The sequence below is a fragment of the Musca vetustissima genome, unplaced genomic scaffold (assembly GCF_032173495.1).
Source record: "Musca vetustissima isolate MV318-11 ecotype Yass unplaced genomic scaffold, APGP_CSIRO_Mvet_v1 utg24031, whole genome shotgun sequence".
In the NCBI taxonomy this organism is placed as follows: Eukaryota; Metazoa; Arthropoda; class Insecta; order Diptera; family Muscidae; genus Musca; species Musca vetustissima.
The window spans coordinates 72,933-99,085 of NW_026884263.1; the positions used below are offsets into that span (position 1 = coordinate 72,933).

A 26,153-nucleotide genomic window follows, 5' to 3' on the forward strand; every position below is an offset into this window, starting at 1 on the left:
TATCATCACATATAATTAGCTTTTCTGATATATTTTATTCATTTTTTTGTTTGTTTACAATATTTCTAGTTGTAGAAATGTCAAAACAGTATTATCGACAGTAACTGAGAAAAGTTGCTATTCATAATAGGTTCGTTCGTTTACTTTCCCAGTAATATTTACTCAGTAAGAATTTGCAGAGTGTAAATACGAATTTTTCCTTTTCAAGAGAGAAAACTGCAAAAAGTAAACGAACAACATCCAGTAAAAAGATTGTTTCGACACAGCTGATTAAAACAACAAACAAATTGGCGCAAACTAAAAAACAGAATTTTTATCAGAAAAATGAATAACAAGCGGAAGATTTATGTTGTTTGTTCCCCACAAACATTTAAAAGGGTTGTGACCGGTAAGTTTTAACTATTTAATGATACAAAATCAAAATAAAATTCAAAAACAATCAATTTTCTTGAGAACAATTTTTTGTTTGTTTACAAAACATAACAAAACAGCTGATTAAATATCAGCTAATGTACAAGAAAATTCTTACTGAGTAAAATTTCCTTGTAAGAATTTGCAAATACTCAGTAACACAACTGTCAAATCTGCTCTCTAAATTCACTCTCTTTTACTGGACTTTTGGGTAAACGAACAACATTTTGTAATAATTTGTACAAATTCGTACAAATTATTGAGTAAACGAACGAACCTATTCATAATGATAAGTTTTATTTCAATTGCGTTGCCAGTTGAACTCGCAACTGGAGTTTGGTTGCTTTCCATAATTGATCCATAAGCTACACAATATTTTTATATTTTAATATTTACTATAAATTTTACCTATTCCAAATAATGATAGGTCCTATATCTTATTTTTTTTTAAGAAAATCTCAGATTTTGTTCCGCATTTCTTTCGAACAGATACGTTGATGTTTCAATTCTACTAAATGGAGTACAACTTACTTATATTTATATTTTCTGAAAGTGTACTATTATTTTCTCGATCCTCCCGATGCACTATAGGTCAAACAGACCATTTTACTGGCCAAAAGACGAATTTCACACATTGTCTTATCACTTCTTTTGAGTAACAATCGAGTAAGGAACACTTCAAAACAAATAAAAATGAATTTTGTTTTTGCATAATCACTTATACCATTATATGGCAAGCTGTCAAACTTGTATTATTAAAATATCATAAAAAATGTATTCATTTGACATGTTACTTGTTAAGATTTAAAGTGGAAATAAAATAAAAGTATAACTATAAGTAAAGAATTAATAAGAAAGTATTCGATATTTTTTATCATAAAATGTATCTATAAATATGTGTATGTGTAAAAATAGTATTAAAATAAGCATAACTTTAGATTGATCACAGAAATTTTTAAACTTTGAGGTTATGAAAGCATTAAATCCGTGGGCAACGTTTGGCAATTGAAATAAAAATTGATATTTGTTTATTGAACCGTCCTTAATCTAAATAACCTAATGTGGTTTTGCGGATTTGTGCGGGTTTTTTAATTATTTCCATTTTTGTATGTTAAACCATTTACTGAAACGCGAATTAATTTGAATCTGAAATAACTGGAGTAGAGGTAAATCTTATATTTCGCCTCAATTTTTTTTAATTTAATTATTATGTCAGTTTTCATTAGATTTAAACATATTTCTAACTTATTGTTATGAAACAGCTAATTTAATATTGACGAAATATTCTTGGCTGTCCATGACTGCTACTGTCAATAAGGTACAAATTCATGTACTTCCATTAGGGGTTCTTGGAGAAGATGCTGCTATAGGTTACATCACGCTCGTAAGAGCAACCGAAAGAATAACAGCGAAGATATATTTACTAGAGCCTTGGATACATTAGATCCTTTAATATCCTCTAATTATAAATTAGCTTAATCAAACGCATGTAACAGTAAAAATGTGAAAGCTTGAAATGATTGAAGTGTTAAAATGTCAAAATTCTCGAATCTCTAAACTAAATTCGACTGTTTCAGAGATTTCCATTCATCAATAGGATCAAACTATTAAAGATGAAGACAGATCACATGCTGAGAACGTAGTATATAAATATTCTTAATGACTTTGATTTAGAAAATGAAACGAACTTCATTTAAATAATATATGTAGTCACAGACGTATCAAAGTGGAGGGGTGTCCTTGGTGTTCGACGCCGCCCGAATTGTTTTTGTTTACATTAACTTTTGTTATCCAACAGAAAAATTGTAATTTGTTCACAAACATCAAACATATCACATAAACTCCCCCTCCCCCTTTTCGAAACACTGCATACGACCCTGCATGTGATGATATTCCATAATTTTATTTATTCACAATAATAAGAATATATATATATATATATATATATAAAATGTTATCAAATATATGAATTAAATTATTTTTGTCCGCAAGGGGTTAATACATTAATGACTTAAAGGGTTAATTTCTAAAAAAAATGTTCCACTATTCTTTCAGAAAGTTAAGAAAGCTATTCTGGTTGAAATACAATTATTTTTTCAATTTTATGACTTTTGGCCACAAAAAATGCCACTTTGACCTATAGTGCGATGGACCAATGCAAATAGTACGTTTTTTTTTTTAATTTTTTGTTCCTTTAGGTAATTTCATGCTAATGGTAAATTATGTAGTACGTTTTAGTAATTGTGTACCCTTATAATACGAATTTGTAGTATACTATTTTGCACTGCGCATTATTTATTATACAGAGACCTGCCATTATAGGGAAGATTTCCATTAAAATTGCAATTTAGAAATTTATTTACGTGTTACAAAATCCACATTGGAAACATTTTTCGGTATTCCTATATATCCTCGACATAAAGATCCCGCCTATTATTCATTACATCGAAGGTATGACTGAAAACATCATTGGAAATAAATATCAGTACTGTTATGGCAGAAATTTTAGAAACATTTGCATTTAAAAATGCCAACAATTTAGTACTCGTTGTGTTCTGCGGCTTGTTTGCATAGTTTCACTTATTTGTGTATGAAGTCTCGTCCGTTTTTCACTATATCGGAAGTTTAAACCAAAATTCAAAGATTAGTACTGAAATTTGGATATCTGTCTCTAACCATTCCTATTTTTTACTTTCTAATACAAATTTTCGAAAAAAAACTTTTTTGAAATGTTACAACATTACCTAAAATCCGACGGGACGTACAAAAATATTCAACTTCCCCACTATGGCAAAATGTTGTGTACAGCCGTATTACCCAAATACGTCGAATCCATATCTTCAAGCAAATACTACAAACCGCAACACAAAATTGAAAATTTATTAAATTAATCCACATATTTTAGTTTCCATTCGAAATTTCAAATTTCCTCAATGTTTTGTTTTTATTTTCAACAAAAGAAAAAAATTAAAAATACGTTATGTCAAAGTTGAAAATTTTCGACGTATTTCGGTAACATTCATATAAATACATGTGTTCTACTTTTGTGGTGAAAAACGTCGAACGAGCTAGTTGAATTTTAGGTAAGGCTGTTATAGCTAAATAAACATAAAAAAATTTGAGGACTCTACCTCTAATCGTTCTGTCGTATATAATATTTAGTATAGAACAAATGTCCAACAAAAATGCGAAAAGCATTGTTTTTCGTAGAAATAAACTTGTACCAAATTCTATATCCACCCGTACCGCCTTATACAATGTTTTGTACTTTTTAGTACATTTTAGAATTTATTTCTGGAATAAATGTTTATTGTCATGGTTGCACAATATTGAGTACTTGCTAGTACCGTGAGTAAAATTTACAAACTTGTATATATGTATATACCAATGCCATACAAATATTATATTTAGTACTTTTTAGCACCTTTTAGCACTAAATTCCAGAATGGTTTCACATCTATTACTTCGCTTATGCTAGGCAAAGCTGCATACCAAATTTCAGAGTTCTACATCTAACCGTTCCCGCGTAATACAGTTTTAGTACTTTTTAGAACCATTTTAGTACTAATTGCCAAACAATATTTTTACACCTCATTCTATTTGTAATAGCTTAAGCTACATACCAAGTTTCAAATATGAATCTTCTCCGATTTCATTCAAATATAATATTTAGTACTATTTAGTACCTTCTAGTACTAAATTCCAAAAATTGTTCACACATACCACATTGCTCGATCTAGACAATGCTACGTATCAAATTTCAGAGTTCTACATCTAATCGTTCCCGTGTAATACAGTTTTTAGTACCTTTTAGTACGAATTTCCAGAAACCCCGTCTTATCACACGCCTACGCACCAAACCCAACCTACATGCCAATTTTCAAGTTTCTAGCTTTAGCCGTTTCGTCTGGGCGTTAATGATCAGCCAGTCACTTATAACGCAACTCTTTTATATATATAGATGACAGAAGAAGCCGCTACCTACATAGTTGCTTTTTAATTCTCCTTAAGTTATGCTACCTTGTATTATTGTATCATGACCACGTTTGCTTTACAAAAATATAAACCTTTAGTGGCACATTTAGTAAACTCTCCAGCAAAATGTACCATAAGGTGCTTTCAGACCATAGCTATTATCGTAATAATCTCAATTTACCATAAAAAAATTAAATCTACTCAAAATTTCGATTTACTCCAAATTCAACATAATTTCAAGTACAATGATGCGTTTGCATTAAACCATAATTACTTCTCCTAAAAATATGCTTCAAAATACGTTCAAATTAAATATAGTTGCCTCTGATAATGTGCATTAAGACGCGTTTAGACCATGCTTTCTAAATCGACTCGATTTGTAAATCGGGATATCAATCATCATAACTGTTTAGACTATTATTATAATGAAATTATGTTGATTTGTCAGATGTTATTTGTTTAAGAATACATACACATTTCACTGTGTTCATGATGTCTGCGGCAATGTTTGAATCAATATTTTAATAATTTTGGTAGAAACTGTTCTCTTTTAGTCAAAAATACATAAAAAACTTTGTCGTTTTAATTTACTATGAATGCGATCAAAAATAAATTTTCAGCAGTTGACATATTTTTGTCAGGCAGTTATTTTGAATATTAACAATTTTAAATCATACTTTAAGGAAAAACTATTATTGTTTGGGACAAAAGCAGGGTTGTATTTGAAATTATCTCGATTTATGCTACGTTCAGACTAATAAATCACTCGATCTCAAATGTCAATTCGATTCAACTACCCTAATCTACAAAATATAGAATTTATGCAATAAATTCATGGAAAAAAATACTTGAACCAAAAAATTTGGTTGAGAGAAAAGCATATAAACAAAATCGCATATACAAGTTTGCACACAAATAGTCTGTTGCAGAAATGCAAGAATCTTTTGGAAATTTCATGCTTTGCCCACTAATAAATAACTGGGATTACGTTAAAGTTGTATGTAAAATATAAATACATAAAAAATGCCGTACGTACAGAAAAACTGCCAGCACATTTGGCATTACAACATCGTGTAACAAAGCTTTACTTGAGTGTGGAAAAAGCAAAGTGAACAGGAACGAGATGGAAATCGTTCCGATCGTTCATTCTGCGGAGTCGTTCCATTGAACAAACCTCAAGTACTATGTTTGGTCGGTTTTAAAAACTTATAAACAAATCATTCATTGATGTTGACGGAACAAGTATGGAACTCGCCGGAAAGAGATCAATTGACAATAACTAATCAATACGTTAGCAATTATAAAGTGTATTTAAACATTTGAGTGCCGCAAAGAAAGATATGCCAATTTGTGACTCGGTTTAAAAAAAAAAAAAAAAACAAAAAATACGTAAAATTATCAAACATAATTTTCATAATTCAATTAAACACTACGAATACGGTGAACTGAAAATAAATACAGATGAATATTTGGGTTTTATTGAACAAATAAGACCAATTATGTGTAGAAACTAAACCAATAAAATTTAATTGCCGTTATACTTACAAACGTACGTTTTTGTCAGTAGTCGGTTTTCCGTTTCTATTTTGTGTTGCCATTCGTTGTCGTCGTTTGCTTACATCGCCGTTTTCGCCAAATGTCAGTGTGAAAGAATACGGTGAAATATGAATAAACAAAACAATTAAAAACGAAGTTAAGCTAGTAAATAATCAAAAATCATTCATAACATTGGCCATCATTGTTGGTGGAACAACAGCGATTTCCGTGGACAAACATTTCGATTGCTCGCACAGTGACATTTAAGAGCAGCTCATCATCATGGATGATGAATTCAAATTGTGCTGGAAGAATTTCCAGGACAACATTGCATCGGGTTTTCAAAGTTTGTATGATCGAGGAGACCTGGTCGATGTGACATTGGCCTGTGACGGAAAACTATTGCAGGCGCACAAAATTGTCCTGGCCATATGTAGCCCCTACTTTCAGGAAATATTTGTGACAAATCCCTGCAAGCATCCAATAAGTAAGTTAAACAAATATTGTGAGTGTGGAATAATGCATTATACCGTCGGTATTTAAAGATTATTTTGTTATGATTACTAGTTTGCAGTTTCGTGAGGGGTCAGTTTATTACAGTATTATTCATTTTTCAAACAGACTTCAAAGTGTATTTTATACACATATATTTCCCTATGTAAAATATGTTAATGAACCAAGCTAGGAACACTTATTGCAGCCAACAATTTAGTCTGAAATACATTTATGACATTATGTTCTAATGTACGTCATATTTCGGGTCTGATGCTGCTACAATTCGGTCGCAACGATAGCAATTTTTTTCGAAAAAAAATGTTATTTATTTATAACATATTTTATAAATAAATTAAACAAATATATATTGAAAGCCCGGGAAACAAAGAAAATGAAATGGAAAATGAAAATAGTTAAAAGGTACCAAAAGAATACTATTTTAAATAAAACAGTACTTTTTTCAATAAAATACAAAAAAAAAAAACAAAAATTATACAGTTTCATAAAGATCGATGGTAATAATATGAGAATTCTTGCTTCTTTAGATTGCATTTGAATATGTATGTATGTAAATCAAAATTAGTCAATAATTTTGATTTCATTACCAATATACCAATATACCCCAAACTAACATGAATTTCAGTTCTAAAGTGCTCTTGAAATTATTGAAGTAATCACAACGACTAGGATTGTCATAAATTTGCCTTCCTCAGGAGATAGCACAGAGTATGCCAAATTGATTATCTGACAAATATATCCATTTAAAAGAAATTGGAACTCATTAACTTAATTTAATGTTTCATGCAAACTTTTGTCGGTCAAATCCATAACAAACTCTAATAAAAAAAAAATAAAAATAAAAAATATATATATATATCATGGTTTAATGAAGGATTAGAATGGTACTGAAATGGTCACGGCGGTACTACGGTATTTTGGGGCAAAAAGGTACTGAAAAAAGTACTATTGTACTAAATTTTCCTTCCCTGCCCTATGCGCACGATATTATACAGTATTTATATTGTTAATTGTAAAAAATACTAGATTGTATAATATTAAGTACATGGAAAAGTTTTGGGATAAATACGTAAAAAATATAAGAATCGAAAGGTTAGTAACATTTTATAAAAGCGGCCAGATTTTGGAAATGAAATTAGGTGACATCATGAAAAAATAAACAATTTATTTGAAAAAAAAGAAACAATTTAACTGTGTTTAACTGTTTTCAGAAATATATATATATATATAATAACAATATATTTTGGTCTACTCATGAATCTGCAGGAGTCTTGAAGTAATCGATATTTTCCGATTTTCTCATTATTCATTTGAAAAGCTTTACCACTTTTTGAGTATTAATATTTTTATATAAAAACGCAGACAATCATCTATTTTAATTTATGTCCTTTATTCATCATCTATATCTTTAAAATCTTGATCAACATTTATTTTTGTAAATAAAAATAAATTAACAAATTTAAATTTAGAAAAGGTATTTTCAGAATTTTTAGTCACATTTTCCAAACGAATTATCTGTTATTATATATTTTGAGTTCTAATTGGGTAACAAATATCCATAATTTAAATTTTTGTATTTCTAGAGTTCCTGGAAACGTTTTGCAACCGAATTGGCTGTAATTTGACATGTTGGGTTATATGTTTTTTGGTGTCTCCAATATAAACCACTTTTTCATTTATTTTTTTAACTTTACAAAAAGTGAATGTCATTTACTATTCCTGTGGATTGCAAAATATCCTTGGATGGATCGACATGGATCTACTTCTTTGCTGTGTTCCTTATATAAAGAACCCAATATTTTTCGCTTATGACCAAACATTTGGCACGATCGTAATTAACGACTTTTTAAATCATTCTATATATTTATAAGTAAATCCAAATGTAGGTTTTATACACATTTTTATTTTCAAAATCTGGTCGCCTTACTTTAGGCCTACATGGGATGCTTTGTACTGTTTTTTATTAGGAAATACTAATCTCTATATTTTGTTGATCTCCAGTTTGTTGGCAAAATTAATTCATTTTATATATGGAAAGACTATTTTCTTGTCGAAGTATGTAGTGTCAAATATATAAATTAATTAATTTGAACAAAAACTATAGCCGATACTTAATAATTCTCACATAAAATCAATTTAGAATTTACGTAATTACAGAAATGAAGGGTAATAATATCTATTACAAATTCACATATCATTTATAACAGAATAATATTTCGTTTTTCTTGTATTTAATAAATGAATTCAAGTGTATGGAACTCAAATGATTAGTGGTCATAGCGGTGGTATTATAATATTAGGCAACACATTTTATATAAACAAGTGGGCATAAGAACATGTCTTTATACTATTTGTATAATTGTTTTCTTATGTGAGTTAGAGCAAAATGTTCTCGGATACAAAATACATAGAAAAGAAGAAGAAGGGATTGAGTGACTCCATGTTGTCTATATCGATCACTACTCCTTAGGCACAAATGCCTACAAGTCTACGAAATTCAAAATATATTTGCTGTAAAATTATCTTTTTGTTTCATCTCTAGACATATCAATAACTATTACATATACACACATATATTTGACATTGATTAAATAGACATATAGACGGGGGCTAACTAATTGATGAAGGGACATGTCTTCTATTTGAATGTCAAACATATAAAGAATTATAGATTTGTTTGGTTTTATATTTCTATCCATGCTACTGTACATGGCTGAATGCTGCCACCGCCACCCCAGCAACTGTTGATTGAGGCCATAAACCGTGTAGGGAATTCATATATGCAAGTGTATCGGTATACACTTCTTTATCCACTGCCATTGGCTACTCGAAACATCCAAACCAAATAGAAATTTATCAGTTTTAACCGTCAGTGATTACGACGATTTTACAACATTAGGTTTTCCCTCTGTCTGTCCGCTATCCTCCGCAAGACGTGGCACACTACGACTTATGTCATTGACAACAACAACAACAAAATCGTATACGATTTGTTTGTTTGTTCTGCGAGTGATATTTGTGTCGTATTGTATGATATAAATCAACTTGGGTAATAAATTCTATTTTACCAAAATAAAAACCCTTAACATAAAAGAACAGTGGGCACCACTTTGAAATACTTTGAAAAGTAATTAACAGAATTGAGGTATAACTAAATGCAAGCATAATACATTTTCAAATTAATATATTATGCATATGTAGAAGCGAATTATAATGAAATTGTAATCGATTCTATCGAGGTATGACTGTTTCACACAAATAAAATACTACTGCTATTGGTTTTGTCACAACTGATAAACGAAGCAGCAGCTATAATAAATGATTTTATTTGTTTATACCCAATATTGTTTATAACATCAATACAATAATTTTGCTACTTTATTTAATTTGAGAGAGATTTTCCATAATAAAATTTATCATTTGCTGTGGCTCCAATGGTTGAAATGTTGAAAACTGATAGCAAATATTGAACACAAAATATTTCAGGAAGTTTTTGTCTTATTTATCATGTTGTAATAAAAAGACATACATTTTGACATTTAAAATGTTGGAAATCATTGGTTTATATGATGTTTTTGTGTTATTAACGAAACAAGACAATTCCGTCATTCAAGACATATTGCTAAGTTCGAAAAAACTTATTTATACGGCATTTACATTAGAACTTTTTACCGGGTTAACCTACTTTATGAGGATTTATTTGGCATATATTCAAAGGAATTGAAAATTTAAACCCACTGGGTTAACCAAATCCGGTTCAATGTAAACGACCTTTTAGCCAAATACAGAAATCATGATTTATAGTAATCGAATTGGTCGAAATCAGTTTACATTTAGATCCAGCTCCCATATATAATTTTTATCCGATTTATTTTTTCAAAAAATGCAGTTAGACCAGTAGTGCTATTCTGCAACTGTTTAATGACAGATTTAACGACAATTGTCGATAACTACAAATTTTAATTAGCTTTTAAATACGTTAATTAACAGAAATGATTGGTAAGTTAACGACCAAAATGAAGTAGTCGTTAAGGCCTTGCGATAGATATGAAAAAGTTCACATACATTTTATTTGTTTCATTTGAACGATACTTGACGTTAATACAAAAAATAGATACATTATTGCCCCACAGATTATAAATGTTATATTTCAAATTATTATTAAAAAAATTAAACTTTAAATATAAAGTAAATTAAAATTAAACGAATAAAAATTAAAAAAAAAAAATCAACCCTTCTCGTATTATTTAATTTCTTCATTAAAACCTACATACATTTCCAGAGCCTACAAGTATATATCCGCGAGAAGTCAATAATGTAGTACATACTTCGATGATCACTCCAAAATTATCTGTAATGAAAATGCAATCTTAATATGGTAAATACTACATTAAAAATTAGAGGTTATAGCAATTTTTGTATATAGAATTTAGAAAGTAAAAAGAATATTTTTTACATATGTTTTGCCAACTATAATTTTCATCAAAATATATATGGAATAGTTTATAGCCCTCCGATTATGATAATAATTTCAACTCCAGGTTCAACCACATTACCATCACGGAATTTCCCCATAGATATCCTAGCTAACATGGAGTGTTACCATAAATTATGACATTCTTAAGTGGTGGTATAATTATGCCCACAGTTTTATTTATCACGTTAGTGATAAAAGCAGCAATGAGCTATTGACAGATGTGTTTTGTATGATAACTCTTGTGCGTATCCCCCACACAAACACACATACTCACACGCACACACACACACATACTCAAATGTTTAGAGTTAATTTAGGACTGACCTCATACTAGCCCATCGACTAACGTAAAAGGAACAAGTAGAATAAACTATGTCTCTCAGCCAAACATTTGAACGTTGACAGAACAACGTTCTCAATATTTTTTTTTTAATTTCATAAATTTTATTCGAACGCTAGAATGTGTGTATGTGTGTCCGTGTAGGCACTAGAGCTATTATATTTCCCCAAGTGTTTGTTGTTTACCACATGGACTATGGAATGGATATCATATCACACACATTGGTTCACACTCGACAACTTTATCTGATCGAAATGCAATAAAAAATGTTGTTTTATCTTTCAAGTGTAGTAGCAAAGGTACGAGTTGTTGTTTGCCAGCAGCAGCAACGCCAACACCAATAGCTATATAGATCGCTGGCTACTACAATTACCAATTTTAAACTTTTTTTCTTTTCACTGTGTTGTTGTGCCTTTTTGTACAAAGATAAAGAATATTAATAAACCTTATAAATAACATCAAAACACACAAAGTTAATAGAAAAATAGATTGAAACTAAGGTGCTTTACATGGGTTAAATACATAATAAATATAATTAAATAGGTGACAAAAATCCTTGGGGGAAATTATGTGGTTTAGGGATAATGTGGAAATGGAATAAAGAAATGTTCGAATACTAAATATTTAGCCATGCATTCAAGAAAATTTATTATAGAATGCAAATATAAATGTTTACCGAATAATCCTTCTAAATAAACCTTCATAAATCATCATAAAAATATCATAATTCGAAAATCGATGAAACAAGTCTTATTGCTATTTGTTCTTTTGAACTGATCATAATAACAAAAAATTTATTAAACTCTATTGCATTTTGTGATATACAGATTTTATGACATAAAATCAATTTATATATCAAATATAGGATGCACACGAGTCGTTCAATCCGATCCTTTTAACACATATTTGATTAATACTATTGTATATGACGAAAGATGATTATTTATGGATACTTATAAATGAGTAAATACGTATGAGTGTACACACACATACATGTTCGGGGTTCGCTAACGCTTCTATTTTTTATCTTTTTATCGCATAGTAAAAATCGAATTTATTGCCACATCACTGTTGACACCCCATTGACTTGGTGTGCTACTGATATTGAGCTTCAATATATATTATTTTTATAATTTAGGGTAGAATTTCACATTTTATCATTTATCTGGAACTTGATATCAGAATACGAACCGTGTGTATAAATAGTATTGAATGGTATATGGCGCTAAGTTAGGCTCGTACCTAATATCATGCGTATGTGTTCGCCTCAAAAGTCGACATTAATAGAAAGTATGACTGATTTTTGATTTTTTTAAATAATTGACTATTTCAAGGTAGATATATATACCATGGACTATTTCAAATAAACCAAGAATCTAACACTAATGTTTTTTCTTATTTCACATGAAATTTAAGGGGATCGGCTTATTTAATGATTAAATAACAATATATGAAATCATGAGATATGGTTTTCCCAAGTTACAAATGATCCTCGCGGTATTCTTATTGCAAACCAGATAGACGAGTCCGATTTCACTTTCATCAATGAGGAATCCTCTACCAGAGTTACTGCCAGTTGTTCGAGCTCTCTGGACATTTTCAAAGTCAGTCATCGCTGCTTCCATTCCATATACTTCCTGGCAAACCCAGGTCACTTTAAATTCAGACAATATTCCCATCCTGGTCACGGTAGAGAAACTATTCTAAAAGCGGCAATTTTCAGGAAAGAACTTTTAGCAACAGCCAATCTGTTACAACAACAATAGAAACTTCGATAATTCTAAGAAAATAACATTATTTTCAGAAACACGATTAAAATCAAGACTAAATTCAAAAATCATACTTAATATGACCTTCGCGAATGTAGACTTTCAATATTTAATTTTTTAAAGAAACCCATATTTTTTATTTCCCTAAAAAAGTGCTAACATATTGCTCATTTGCAGCAAGACCGACATAAATAAAAAAATCGATTTGCAGAAAATGTGTTCAAAGTTTTTAATTTACTCACACCTTACAAGGAACAGAGGAGCTTTCAATCCGAGTGTGAATGGGATATTCATCTGAATTTTATATTAGTTATGTGCTTTTCAATATATAGTTGAGTACAAAAATGTGTACAGTACCAACTTGTGTATACAGTCCAAATTATTTAAATAGCTTCGTATTCAAAATGTACGAGTTGTATCCTCCAAATTATTTTTTGATTCTTTTAAAAAAGAACCTTAATGTATAATTAAAAGATATTTTTTCGTCGATATTGCATTTGCTTTTCTTGATATTGGACTTTTATTCTTCAGAAAAAAAGACACTGCATCTCCCAAGTGCAAGAACGTAGCGACGTCAAATTTTGTTTATATCCTATTTAGGATAGCTTTATTATGAATACATAATTTTAGTAGCTCCATTCAATACCAAATAGTTATAAATAAAAAATCTTCCAAATTGGCCATTACAAAAAATATAATCTAGTTTGTTGGTGGTTGCGTTTTATTTATATCTGAATAATAACCAACACCCTCCCCTCTAAAAGTGTTCTTAAATCACATGTACAACATATTCTGTTGGAAAAATACCCAAATCAAAAGTAATAACACTAAATCTTTAGATTATATTTAAAAATAAATTAAGCAAACTATTTTCGAATATAAAACATATACGAGTTTATCATGATTATATCAGGATTTTAATCAGCATACTTCTGTTTGGCTAAATCGTTGACGAGTGCTGTGTGCAACCGGCGAACTGTTCAATGATAATAACACACATTACTAGTAGTTGGAGTCTTGATTGACTCTTTTGGCCTGGGCCAATTCACAATTTAGTATTGAATAAACGACCATTATTTATGCTAAAACTTATTTATGTCAGCGAAGCGATTGATCTAATCGAAAAAAAGAAAGCACCAAGTCAACGTATAAATCAATCAGTGGTGCAAGAACTATTGTTATGGAATGTATATTTGTATATATATCGTCGAATATTTGAATTATAAAATTACAAATAACATTATTATTCTTATCGATTTCTTTGAAAATAGTGTCTGCTTTTTTTAAATATTAATATGGATTTGTTGTTTCTTCTTTCATTGTCAGAAGTTCAATGGACAACAAATATTGCTGGTAATCCATATTCATGAACATTACACTATACTCAGTGATTCTTATAAATATATAAATTTATATTTTAATATATCTAAAAACTATTCCGTACAGTCGACTAGTCAGCACATGAAAATAGCGATCATTTGTGCAGGTTGCATATCTATCCTACCCACACACGGAAGTTGTGATAATTTGACGATAGTAGCATAGATTAATATTTAAATTTTGTCCAAAATATGGAGTTAAATCACTTCACTTTAACTATTCATAAAATACATTTTGAAGATTGACCTCTTCTCAAAATGTAGCCGTGTTTTCTAGGGCAATTGTTTTTATGATTGGCGAATTAAACTGAACCATATCATCTATGTAGGTGTTAATATTTACAAAATGTTTTTATGCTGTTAATTTGCAATTGACAGCTTTAAAAAAATATGTTTATAAAATGAATATTTTTTCTTACTAAGGCCAACATGTGAACATTTTTTGTTGTAGTTTTTTGCTATTAAAATCATATATTCTTTATTTCAGTGATTGTTTTTCTTTCTGTGTATTGTCTTAATTATTGATAAGCTTTATTTTATGGCCACCACTGATATTGATTCTATTGTATCGAATTACTTATGTCGTTTACGGCAATTGTAGTATAGCATTCCATGTCTCATATATTCATATTATCGATGTGCTACTGTTTAATCACACTCACTGACACTATCTAATATTTGTATACGCATGTATTTATATTGATTTCTTGTTGTTTTTGGTCAATTTTGTTTCTTTTACAGATAACAGTTACGACTGTTAAATATTAGCCCACGTTCATAAATTTAACACCGAGCACTATTCCACGATTCGATAAACATTTATCGTAATCGTATTGGAATGGAATGTTTTATTGGTCTTGTCAAAAAGCTTATTTTCAATTGGCCAAATAAAACTAAGAGAGAAAAAACACACAAGGGGCGTGTTTACCAAAATATCTCCATAAATGGCGATACGATAAATTTATAATGCTTGTTGAACTTTGAAAAAAAAAAAACAAACGATTAGCTATGGTTTTTTGCAATGAGATATCATTGATCGCATTTATGTTATATCACGCCGACATTTTAAGTTTTATTGTAAACTTAAAGCTACTGATTCTAAATTCGACAGGAATAAAAAACATATAACAAAATCTGAAAAATCAACTTAAACATATTTTTTTTGTATTATAAATTTATATTTTTTCTATGGGGGTATTTCAATACGTCCGCCCTTTTTGAATATTTGCGCTGTCCAAATGATGCTGATATTTAGTTCTGCTTTTATATTTAACATTAAAGAAACTTAAAAACTTAGGAAACTTATTTTTGTTGGTGTATATTGCAGTAATAGATACTTTTTTATTACTTAGAGCTTTTTGGTAATAATTTTCCTTTGGTTCTAGGGCTACTAGGTATAACGTTATTATATATATATATATATATATATTATCCGTAGTCCTGAAATATATAAAATTGTATATTCATTTTTGAAGAAAATGATTTTGCTTTTGTTTTTTAATTATCAACATATTAGAGATTAACATAAAATTTAATCCACTAATCACACTAAAAAAATATTATGTTCTAGATTAGATTTGTAGCACAAAACTTATAAGTCGTGTTTAAGTGTAAATATGTGTATCGTCGTAAACAAGATAGGGGTCAACATGTTGAACCGAATCGAATTAAAAATATTTGCTCTAATTTCAATTGGATTTTTGTTGATGTTGTTGTTTTCTTTGAAATTTGTATCATAAACTCGGTATGTATGTGTGTGTGTGATCTGTACGACCAGTATGTGTGTCCAGCTATCTGCTGAAATGTTTCAGTTTGTGATTTGTAGTAAAATAAAGAATTCGAGATACTTATTCACTAACGGCGATAATCGATGGACAATGCGAAACCGTTCTATGATGGTGATGATGATGCGACCAGATTTATCACGATTTCAATGAACTTTAGACAAAGTTTATCGTGAATGAACAAAAAAAAAATACCAAGAAATATAAATGAAACATCAATAAATCAAAAAGAAAAGAGGGTGGGGGGAGCTCTTTTAATATTTTTATTATATTTCTGTTTCCATTTAAATTATGTTCTCTTTTATTGCCCAGAGATAATCTCCATTCTGGGCTGATTTTGGTGTCATGTGTGCTTGCTTGCTTGTGTATGTTTTGTTGTTGTCAAAAATATATTTAAAATTTAATCGATTTTGAGTAAACATGTAATCAGTTGAGTGTGTGTTTATTTGTAGTAAAATAAATTCCACTGATATCAATATCTTTATACAGAAGAGTCTTCAGGAGTTCAGTACCTTTATCAATTTGAATACGGAAAGATGATGATAGTTTATCTGTAATGGCGTTTTCTTTATCATTTTTGGGAGCGGGGATCAAATTTAAATTCTTAGTAATGTATATTTATCTAGTTTTTAAATTCAAAATTCAGGTTTAAAATAGAGTCATAAGTTGAATATTTTTTGTCCACCTCAAAACATCTGAGAGTAAAAAATGTCCTTGTAACAAAAAACCCATATAGGTTTATTGAAGTTAGAATTAGAATAGTTTTTATTTTTCTTTGTTTAATTAGGAACTTATAGGCGTAAAGTTTACAATACGATTTTTAATTTTTGACTTTCGATGTATACAACCCACTTCGTATTACGCAATACACATAAGGCGATTGTCTGTAATAAAACCGAGTTTATTTTGTAGTATACTGGCCATATAAGGGTTTTTTGGCTTGACTTTGAAATGAATAAATTAATAATAATAATAATGTTATATTTTTAAAACTGTTAAGACTTTGTGAAACTAAACCCATGTAGGAGTTAAACCCTTTGGTACTAGATTTTTAATTTTCTAATCATTGATATATTTTTATACCCTTGCGTACAAAGCAGTAAAATTTGACGAGCTTAGGTAATTCTAATCAAATTGTCAGAAGAGAGAACAATTATCAAAGCTATAGGTACAATTTGAACTATTTTTCCTATGACGAATTTTGGTGTTTCTGATTTAGATAACATGTTTTTCCAATTGTATGACCCTATTGTTTAGGTCAAGAGGCATTTCCTAGATTAATCTGGGGGCCCAACAACAAAATTAAAATTAATAATCATCCAAAGCGTTGTACATTGATTTCTCGTACGTATCCGTATCTATCCGTTCGTTCAATCGCACGTTCGTTCATCTATGCACTTATCTGTAACTGAGTGGATTTTTCTGATTGGTCCATTGCCCCAAACGTCCCTTTAACTGACTATCTATCTATCTATCTGACAGACGTGTCGAAATAAAAAAATACAAAAATAAAATATGTGTGATTATTGAGAACAAGTGATAATATTGTTTTTAAGTAGATGTGTTCTGATGCTGTTTTTCCATTCGTCGTAGTCTGCCTTTAAGTTGTTTTTAAGATTTTAATATAAATAAATAAGTACAGTTCAGTTCGGATCGGTATATACGTATGTATGTTTGTGATGTGTATTTTTTTATATATTTTGTCTCTTATCGTAAATAATTTTATGTATTGATTTAGTATTTGTACTCGTTATTACTTTACTTGAAGCGATAACATCTTATAGGAATATGACTGACCTCTTTTTTGTTGTTGCACGACGCTGTGCTGCTTATGAACGGCGTCAATCACATTCTGAGCTCTAACTAGAATACAAAATCTAAAGTATTGAAATTACATACTAATTAACGTACATCCACACAAATCACTCTATTATGGCATTTTAATTAAACAAAAGTACCTCCAATTTTGGAGGGTGTTCTTCTTCCAATCCCGGCTTAATCTATATATATTTTTTTTTGAGAAACTATAATCTAATAGTTGATTTATTTTCTTTTAAATCCTGTTGGGATTATAGCAGTACCTATAATAGTACGGTACCATAACTTGCACAGAACTCATAGGTTGAATCCAAACACCCATACATGCTCGCGATATTTTTCAGTATTTCAGCCATTAAAAAGTAAATCTACTTATTTTTTTATATTGCTCTATTTATTTTATTATTATTATTATTTTTTTTTTTTGTACAGTGTTAAAAAAATGTTTTTGTTTCATTCTTACAGTTATTCTCAAAGACGTTTCCTATACAATAATGTGTGAACTTCTGGAATTTATGTATCAAGGAGTTGTCAATGTCAAACACACTGAATTGCAAGCATTCATGAAAATTGGCCAGCTGCTGCAAATCAAAGGCCTTGCAACAAATACATCATCATCCTCCGCCGGTCCCTCTTTGTCGGATAAATCAAGTTTAAATCAAAATCCAAATGAAAGAGAACCCTCACAACCATCCAGTTCAACACCGAAATCTGCTGCCTCTCCAAACATTGAGGCTGGAAATCACAACGATAGTACCACAAATAACTCAGAAAAACCATCACAAACACCAACAAATGCAACAACAAGCTCAAATACACCACAAAGAATACAATCGCCCGATATGTCGTCCCCTGCCTCTCCTTCGCTAAATATATCAAATGTTAGTCAGAAACAAGGCGAAAATAATGCACATCACAACTTCCACTTAACTCCTAGCAGTTCCGGGCTCAAACGTCATTTGTCGGATTTCAATTCCGATTCTCTATCTATATATTCCAGGAATAAGAATCGTCGTACAACAATGCCAACGGATCAGAGTAGCGACAACAATGAGGGATCAGATGTTGGTGGCAGCAGTAGTATGGATCAAATGAACGCCGAAGACTTTTTTATGCCACATATGTCAATGGTGGAAGGACGATATGATTTGAATAGTGTAAAGAGAGAGGGTTCTGAACATCACCATAACGCAAACAGTTCGAATGCAGCAGCTGCAGCCGCGGCTGCAGCTTCGTTGCGCAACTCATTTAATCCGGCAGCTTTTGGTTTAGACTATTCCTTCTATAAGAATAATAATAGCGGTTCGGCCTCGACAATTTCCCAAGAATTTCCCAACGAATTAAATATATCCAGTGGCGATTATTCTAAAGGATTTGCGAATCATATGGATATACCGCCAAGTAAGTTCTGATTTAATTTCACTATGTTGTTTTTGTTTTATGGTAGTTTTTTGTATTTTGATCTGTCCTGTACTACTCTTCTATTTTTGTGTTTGGTGCTTGGGACAATTTATTTTAGAAGTTCCACTAACACTTTTTGTGTGACAAAAATCATTACTCATTATGTATAAGTTAGTAACATGTTTATGGTAATATTTTTATTAAATGTTAATTGTAATATGTATCTTTAAATTCAAACATTTTTTACATTTAACCATTCTAAATGACAATATATGTCTTAAGTATTTATATTAAATGTCTTGAGAGAATATTCAAGGTTTGAGCGAGTATTGTATGTATCGTACATGTTAGCCATCTCTAATTGTTTTGGTATTTGCGGCAGTAAGGATACAACGTCCCGATGGAATGCTTAGCCTAATGTCCAAATAAATGGACATTTGTTTATTGGAATGCTTAGCCTATAAGTTCTAGGTATATTGAAATTGGATCCATTGATCATATATTTAGTTATTGAGGAAAGCGAATGACAGACCAAAACGCCAATCCATTGAATGGACTAATTAAATATGAATTACACCGAGAATCTTAATTGAAGAAACAAGTTAAAGTGTAAACATTTGGCTTTGGCTTACTTTGTAACTATACTTAATAAATTAAATTTTAATAAAACGGTCTAATTTTGGGGACACCTTAATATGCATATAATAATGGTAGTGGTGGCGTTAATCATATATAATTAATCATTATTAATTCATATTAAATAGGTCTTTTTTTGTTTGTATGTATTTATTTGTACATATTTTTTCCTAATGTTATACGAATAGAATAAGAAGTTCTCTCGATTGTCAGGGCTCCTTAATAATTATGTATATTTCAACAACATTGATATCAATGTGTTGTTTTTTTTTACAAATGTATGTTGTATAAAAAATCTTCAAGATACGAATAACAAATGTTTATATATTTACATTTATTTGTGTATTTTGAAAATAGTATTGCAATTTATGCACTTTTCAATCGCACATTAGTTGCACCTATTTTTCTTTGTATATATTTTAATGAGAAGTATTAGTTGCTTTTAATTCGAAACATATGTTTTATTTTTGTAAATAACAAATACAAGTTGTACAAATCATTTAAAGTTTTAACACAAATATATTTTCAATAAAACCTTACGTTTCGCTACTTTACCTATGTCCATGCCTAGATTGTCCTAATGTGGTGATGTTAAGTTCAACTTCTTTGCTTCACGGCAATTGTGTTTTCAATCGCAATAACACCGTGGCCACACAACAGGGTATGAAAACCTATTGGTTGTGCAAATCATATCGGATTAGTATGTGTCGAGCCCGTTGTATTACACATCAAGGAAAGATTATATCCGCCACTGGAGTTCACAACCATCCGCCACATATGAGAGGAAATAGCGCTGGTGTTACACCCATACCCGGTTGTGGTGGTCCCTTGAATGATGTCAACTTGGGGTCTAGTAATAGTAACAATATAAGCAGTGGAAGTGGTCCCACATCTGTCAGATTTTCCCAAAATGTAACGACGCCCAGTGCGAATATTTTCCAGCCTAACTACCACGGATCACACCATGGACATCCAATGCCGCCATCAACTCCACCTCCAATGCAGCATTCAACATTTGCGGCAGCTGAAGCCAATACAGTACCTCCCAACAGTTCCCATCATTTTGTACAAATGCCATCGAACATGGGGCAACATCAACTATCAATTTTACATCACCCGCCACTGCCACCTCAATCAACAAATAATATAACTACACCGATAATGCATCCACAGGATCACGGTAACTATGACATTACACCAACATCGTCAGGAGAGCAAACTAGAAATGCTAATCAACAAATGTACGAAACTACTAACGGAAAATCTCAAAAGTTAAACGATGACCATATACCGGTACAAAATGCTGCAGAGCTATCACCATCGCATCATATGCATGACGAGAGTGATCGCCAACAGAACGACAAATCTACCACAGAACATCACCACCACCATCAACAACAGCAACAACGTCATCATAAACAGCAACATGAACCAGTTCAAGTAATAGATTCCATAACCATATCACCGGGTGGTAATGGCCATAATTTTAAAATGGAGCCTTTATAAAAGAATAGCGAATAACCGAAATACGAATTAAATGTGCATCTAAAATATGTGTATTAGGCAGCAGCAATCTGTTTTCGTAGATTCCTTGTTAATTACGCCTATATACTATACCAAAATGTATATGTATTGCTTTTTTTATTTATTATAAAAAATAAAGAAAATAGAATTTATTCTCATAAGCAATGTACATACAAGAATTATATTTGGCCATAGAATAAAGGAAATATAAAAGAAATTTATATTTTTCATGTTACCTTCAGGTTATTTTTCTCAATTGTAAGGTTTTCATAAAAAGTAGTATTATATTTATAGTCAAATGTTAATCATAGTATAATAATTTTACAAAAATAATCTGCATGCAATTAATTTGTGGGGTCTGTTCTGAGTTTTGCTAACATTCTAAGAAGTTTCACTAACCTGCAATAATTTATAAGAATTTTTATTCTCAAATCGAAAGATAAATTTATAATTATCTAATCCGATAAACAAACACATGAACCATTTTTGACATCTCCGAGATGGCACATATCTGAGTTTATGATTTAATTTATAAAAATGTTGTTATGTTTATTTTTTATTTTAGAAAAAAGCAAACAAATTGAATGCCAGGCTTTCTACATACATAAAATATCAAATACGATAGTATAATACATGATTCCAATTGATTTCAATATAATACATGATATGTTGCATGTTAATTAAAACACACATAAAGTTATTAGTTATTTTGTTTGGATAAACTAGGCGTATTCTCAAAACAAAATTTAATCAGCTAGTAGCTACATCCTTCCTTGCCATAAATTTACATTGGACTTGACAATTAATCAATTTGAAATATATTTTTTAAAATTAATGTTTACAACAAATGGTAACTCACAAGTGGCATTGGGGAAAATAAATTATCTTCGTCAGATATTTTAGACTAATAAAAATCATTAAAAAATGCTGTTCACTGGGAATACCTCAAAATGTATGTTTGTCAGTTACGTGTTTGGGTGAGTATACAAATTATTTGTCTATATACAATAGAAAAAATCATTTATTTGGGTATACTATAATATTATCATCTTATATAACACCCACATTGTGGCGTCTTCATTTGGTAATGCATGATTGAATGCCCATCGACATCGAGAACATTCAAAACAGACAAGGGGATCATCATAGTTAAATCACTTAATTTCATTTTTAAAAGGTATTGCACACCATCTCGCTTCATCCATATAACTAATTGGTAATGAAAACATTCACTAACACATCGTTGATATTACAATATTGATATATTCCCTTCAAATTTATATTTAGTTGGTCCCGGTGAGCATTGGTTCCAGGGCAAGTTAGAATTTATGTTGAGCCAACGCGGCAAACCGCTACTGGTCCACGATGGTCACACTTTTGGAATTCAATATGTACGCAAAGACAAGAAATACTGGCAATGCAATTTGTCGCGTAAATTCAATTGCAAGGCACGAGTTACTACCACCGATACTGGCGAAATAATTGTAACTAACAATGAACACTGTCACACCGAAATCCGACAGCATCTACGCAAAGATTATCAGCGCAACAAAGTAATGATGAATGCTCTCATAAATTTAAGTACAAATCGATTGGCCGTGGAAAATCTAAGACGTCACAACGTGAACAGCATTGCCAGTAATTTAAGCAATTTAGTGGCCGCTAGCGCTGGTTCGCCGCTGTCACTTCAATCACACATGGAGGCAGCAAATGTCATGGCAGGTACCCTGCTAGATTTAGGTAAGAGATCAATATCCTTGGACAATGAGGATCATATGAAGCTTAATCATCAACACCAGCAACAGCTACAACAACATCAACTGCAGCATGAAGAACACCAACAAACCTCACTGCACCCTGAATCCAGGGCAATGCATAATTTAGAAGATGGAGCATCGCTACACGATGAACAACCACTAGATTGTGGAATGCGATCATCAGATCGCGAACGATTTGAACACGGTACCAGAAGCTATAAACAAGATACATCTTTGGAAGCTTATAAAGACCCGCATATACATCGTCCAACATCGCCTAACACTAATAGCAACAACAATAGCCAAGAAAATGCCGACTGGTCGTGTAAGAATGAAACCGGAATTCAACATTAATATATGATTTAAGCAAAATCATTGCGATATTTTGCATATATACTGCATACATACAAACAGTAAAAATGTATGTATATCGTTGTAGGAATATATAAACAATTGAAATAAGAAACTGTAACATCATTGAAGTTGTTAAAAAATTGAGTTTAGGTAATAGGCGACAATGAATAATGGAATTAAATAGACTCCGAAGTGACAAATTTTTTACGATTGGTGTTTTTTAGTTATGTGAAAACATCAATCGAATGAATATTTATATATCATAATGGAAAGCTTTATTGTTAGTACTTGTTTTGGTATCGTGAAATAAAAAACTTGTATACCAAACACAAATGTGTGTTTTTAAGACCAATTTACAAAAATATAAGGTTGTAATAAATAATATTGAACACATATTCAGCCATAGATTAGTTTAATACAATATAGTTTAATATACATATATATTTTAATTTTTTGTTATATTCAAATACTCCACATTCGTTACTAATATCTTATCCAAAGAAACTTCCAAAGAATTTTAGTAAAACTTTAGTCAAATAAGTAAATAATACAATTACTAAGAAATATATATATATATATATATATATATTTACCAAAAGTAAATATAGAAATATTATTCTATTTTATAAGGATACACAATGAATTTCTTTTTTTTATAACTTTGTTAATTGTAATTAAAAGTCATGTTTGTTAAATACATTTTATGTTTTTTTTTTATTTTGGGGTAATTAATGTGTGTACATATTTTGTTTTATTTCATTATAGTATGGTGTGGGTGAGTACAAAACATCGCTTATTTGTATTTTAAATATTAATAACTCGGCTAAGCTTCTGTATGCGATTCAGCAAGAGATCGCCCTGTTTAATAGTAGCCTGGTATTGCCAATTTTTACTATCTGGACGATTTGTTTCTACAATGCCTCCTACACGATCCACTTTGGCATGTAGCCGACCGGCAGCAATGAAACGTGACAGCTCCTGGTCAATGTAGTCGACACTGACACCAAAAGCCTCAGCCATATATTGAAGTGTCAATGAACGATAGGATTCCAGTAATTGAGTGTAGGCCAATATGCGCATTTCGCGGACGTAGAAACGGTAATGGGGATGTGCAAGGTAATCCTTGCGGAGTACTACCTCTACTTCAGCCAAATACTTGAAGAAATCTGCATAATGACAATTGTACAGGGAAAATAGGTAGCGCTTAACATCAGGCAGGCCATGAAGAACTTCTTGAATTTCGGCACCTTTGATGACCTTGTCACGCAACTCATTTCGTGGCAAGGCTATCATAGCCACATATACGGTGTAACGTACGAACGTGGGGTAGTCCATCAATTCGTAGGAGGTGAAGGTGCTTACAGTGTCCAAAAAGAATGTGGCAGCAGCTTTGAAATCTCTCACCGCTACAGAATAGACGCCCTGGTACACTTTTAGGCGATTACGTCTGTCCCAGTCTCCACCTTCCTCAATTAAATACTTGGCCTTCTCAATATTTCTGGTTATGAGATCGTGATCCAAGTAGAAAAGACCCAAGCGAATTAGATGGAATACAATATCCAGACGATGTCCTAATGATACTGTCTTTTCGTATGTTTTGCGGAAGGCGAACTCAGCCGCAGCTTTGTCTCCTATACGGCACAAATATTCAGACTTTTTTAAATTCGCCTCACGAACTTCCATTTCACCGAGATTTTTTTCAGCGTCCTCAATGGCTTCATCGAGCTTCTCCAAATCCTTGGTATTTTGCTCCTTCATTTTGTCCAACAAACCCTTGTCGACTGTCCAACCCAGTTCTGTGCAGAGGTACTCATAGTATGGTGCCATGTTATCGGCTTTTACGGCTTCCAACAATTTGTTTTTCAGGGCCGCATCTTGTTTGTGTTCCGAAAGTGTTAAGAGGAATTTGTATTGTGCCAATTCCAAGTTGGGATTCTTTTCCAATCCTTGCTCTTCCAAGTTTTCAACTGGCATTTTTGACTTTGTTTTCGATTATGAGGGAAGTAAGGAATACGAAAATACTTTTTTTTATATTAAAACAATTTACTAGAATTTGTGTCGTTCAACTGAGAATTGCAAATCGCAAATCATCAGCGAAGAAGAAGAAGACTACAAAACACCGAACAACAACAATTTCGACGAGAAAATATTGTAATTGGTTAACGGGTACTTTCTTGTGTCACATCGTATGAGTAGTTGTACAATAGTCTAGTAATTTGCTTGTGCTTCAAAAAAATAATATATTTTATCATGGTACAATTATAAAAGGTAACAGCAAATCCCAATCCCTCAATATGAATTTGACAAATTATGTTTTTAAAAATCACCCAAGAGGAAAATTGGGAACGCATACAATTTGAAATTGTTCTTTTTTAAATATGCTCCGGTATTCAATTTACTAAATCTGCCTGCTGGGAAAGTTTGAGGAAGCAAATCTTTCTTCGTGGAATAACTCGCAATTCGCTGCATTTTCATATGT

The 26,153-nt window shown here is 31.0% G+C and overlaps 2 protein-coding genes across 2 annotated transcripts; one reads left to right on the forward strand and one right to left on the reverse strand.

The window, feature by feature from the left end:
- Window positions 1–6,196: 6,196 nt before the first annotated feature.
- Window positions 6,197–23,674, forward strand: LOC133331265 (broad-complex core protein isoforms 1/2/3/4/5). Its single transcript, XM_061539665.1, has 3 exons — window positions 6,197–6,409; window positions 18,468–19,403; window positions 22,851–23,674. The coding sequence occupies exons 1-3, from the start codon at window positions 6,205–6,207 to the stop codon at window positions 23,672–23,674; spliced, it is 1,965 nt and encodes a 654-aa protein (XP_061395649.1). The 5' UTR covers window positions 6,197–6,204.
- Window positions 23,675–24,475: 801 nt separating this feature from the next.
- Window positions 24,476–25,656, reverse strand: LOC133331254 (26S proteasome non-ATPase regulatory subunit 6). The gene has a single exon (XM_061539653.1). The coding sequence runs from the start codon at window positions 25,646–25,648 to the stop codon at window positions 24,479–24,481; it is 1,170 nt and encodes a 389-aa protein (XP_061395637.1). The 5' UTR covers window positions 25,649–25,656; the 3' UTR covers window positions 24,476–24,478.
- Between the last annotated feature and the right edge of the window lie 497 nt (window positions 25,657–26,153).

Excerpts from the sequence above, each read along its gene's own strand:
- LOC133331254 (XM_061539653.1), bottom strand. The coding sequence starts at position 25,648 with ATGCCAGTTGAAAACTTGGAAGAGCAAGGATTGGAAAAGAATCCCAAC.
- LOC133331265 (XM_061539665.1), top strand. The coding sequence starts at position 6,205 with ATGGATGATGAATTCAAATTGTGCTGGAAGAATTTCCAGGACAACATT. Across the intron at positions 6,410-18,467 it reads TCCCTGCAAGCATCCAATAA|TTATTCTCAAAGACGTTTCC; the intron begins GTAAGTTAAACA and ends TCATTCTTACAG. Across the intron at positions 19,404-22,850 it reads TCATATGGATATACCGCCAA|TTGGTCCCGGTGAGCATTGG; the intron begins GTAAGTTCTGAT and ends ATTTATATTTAG.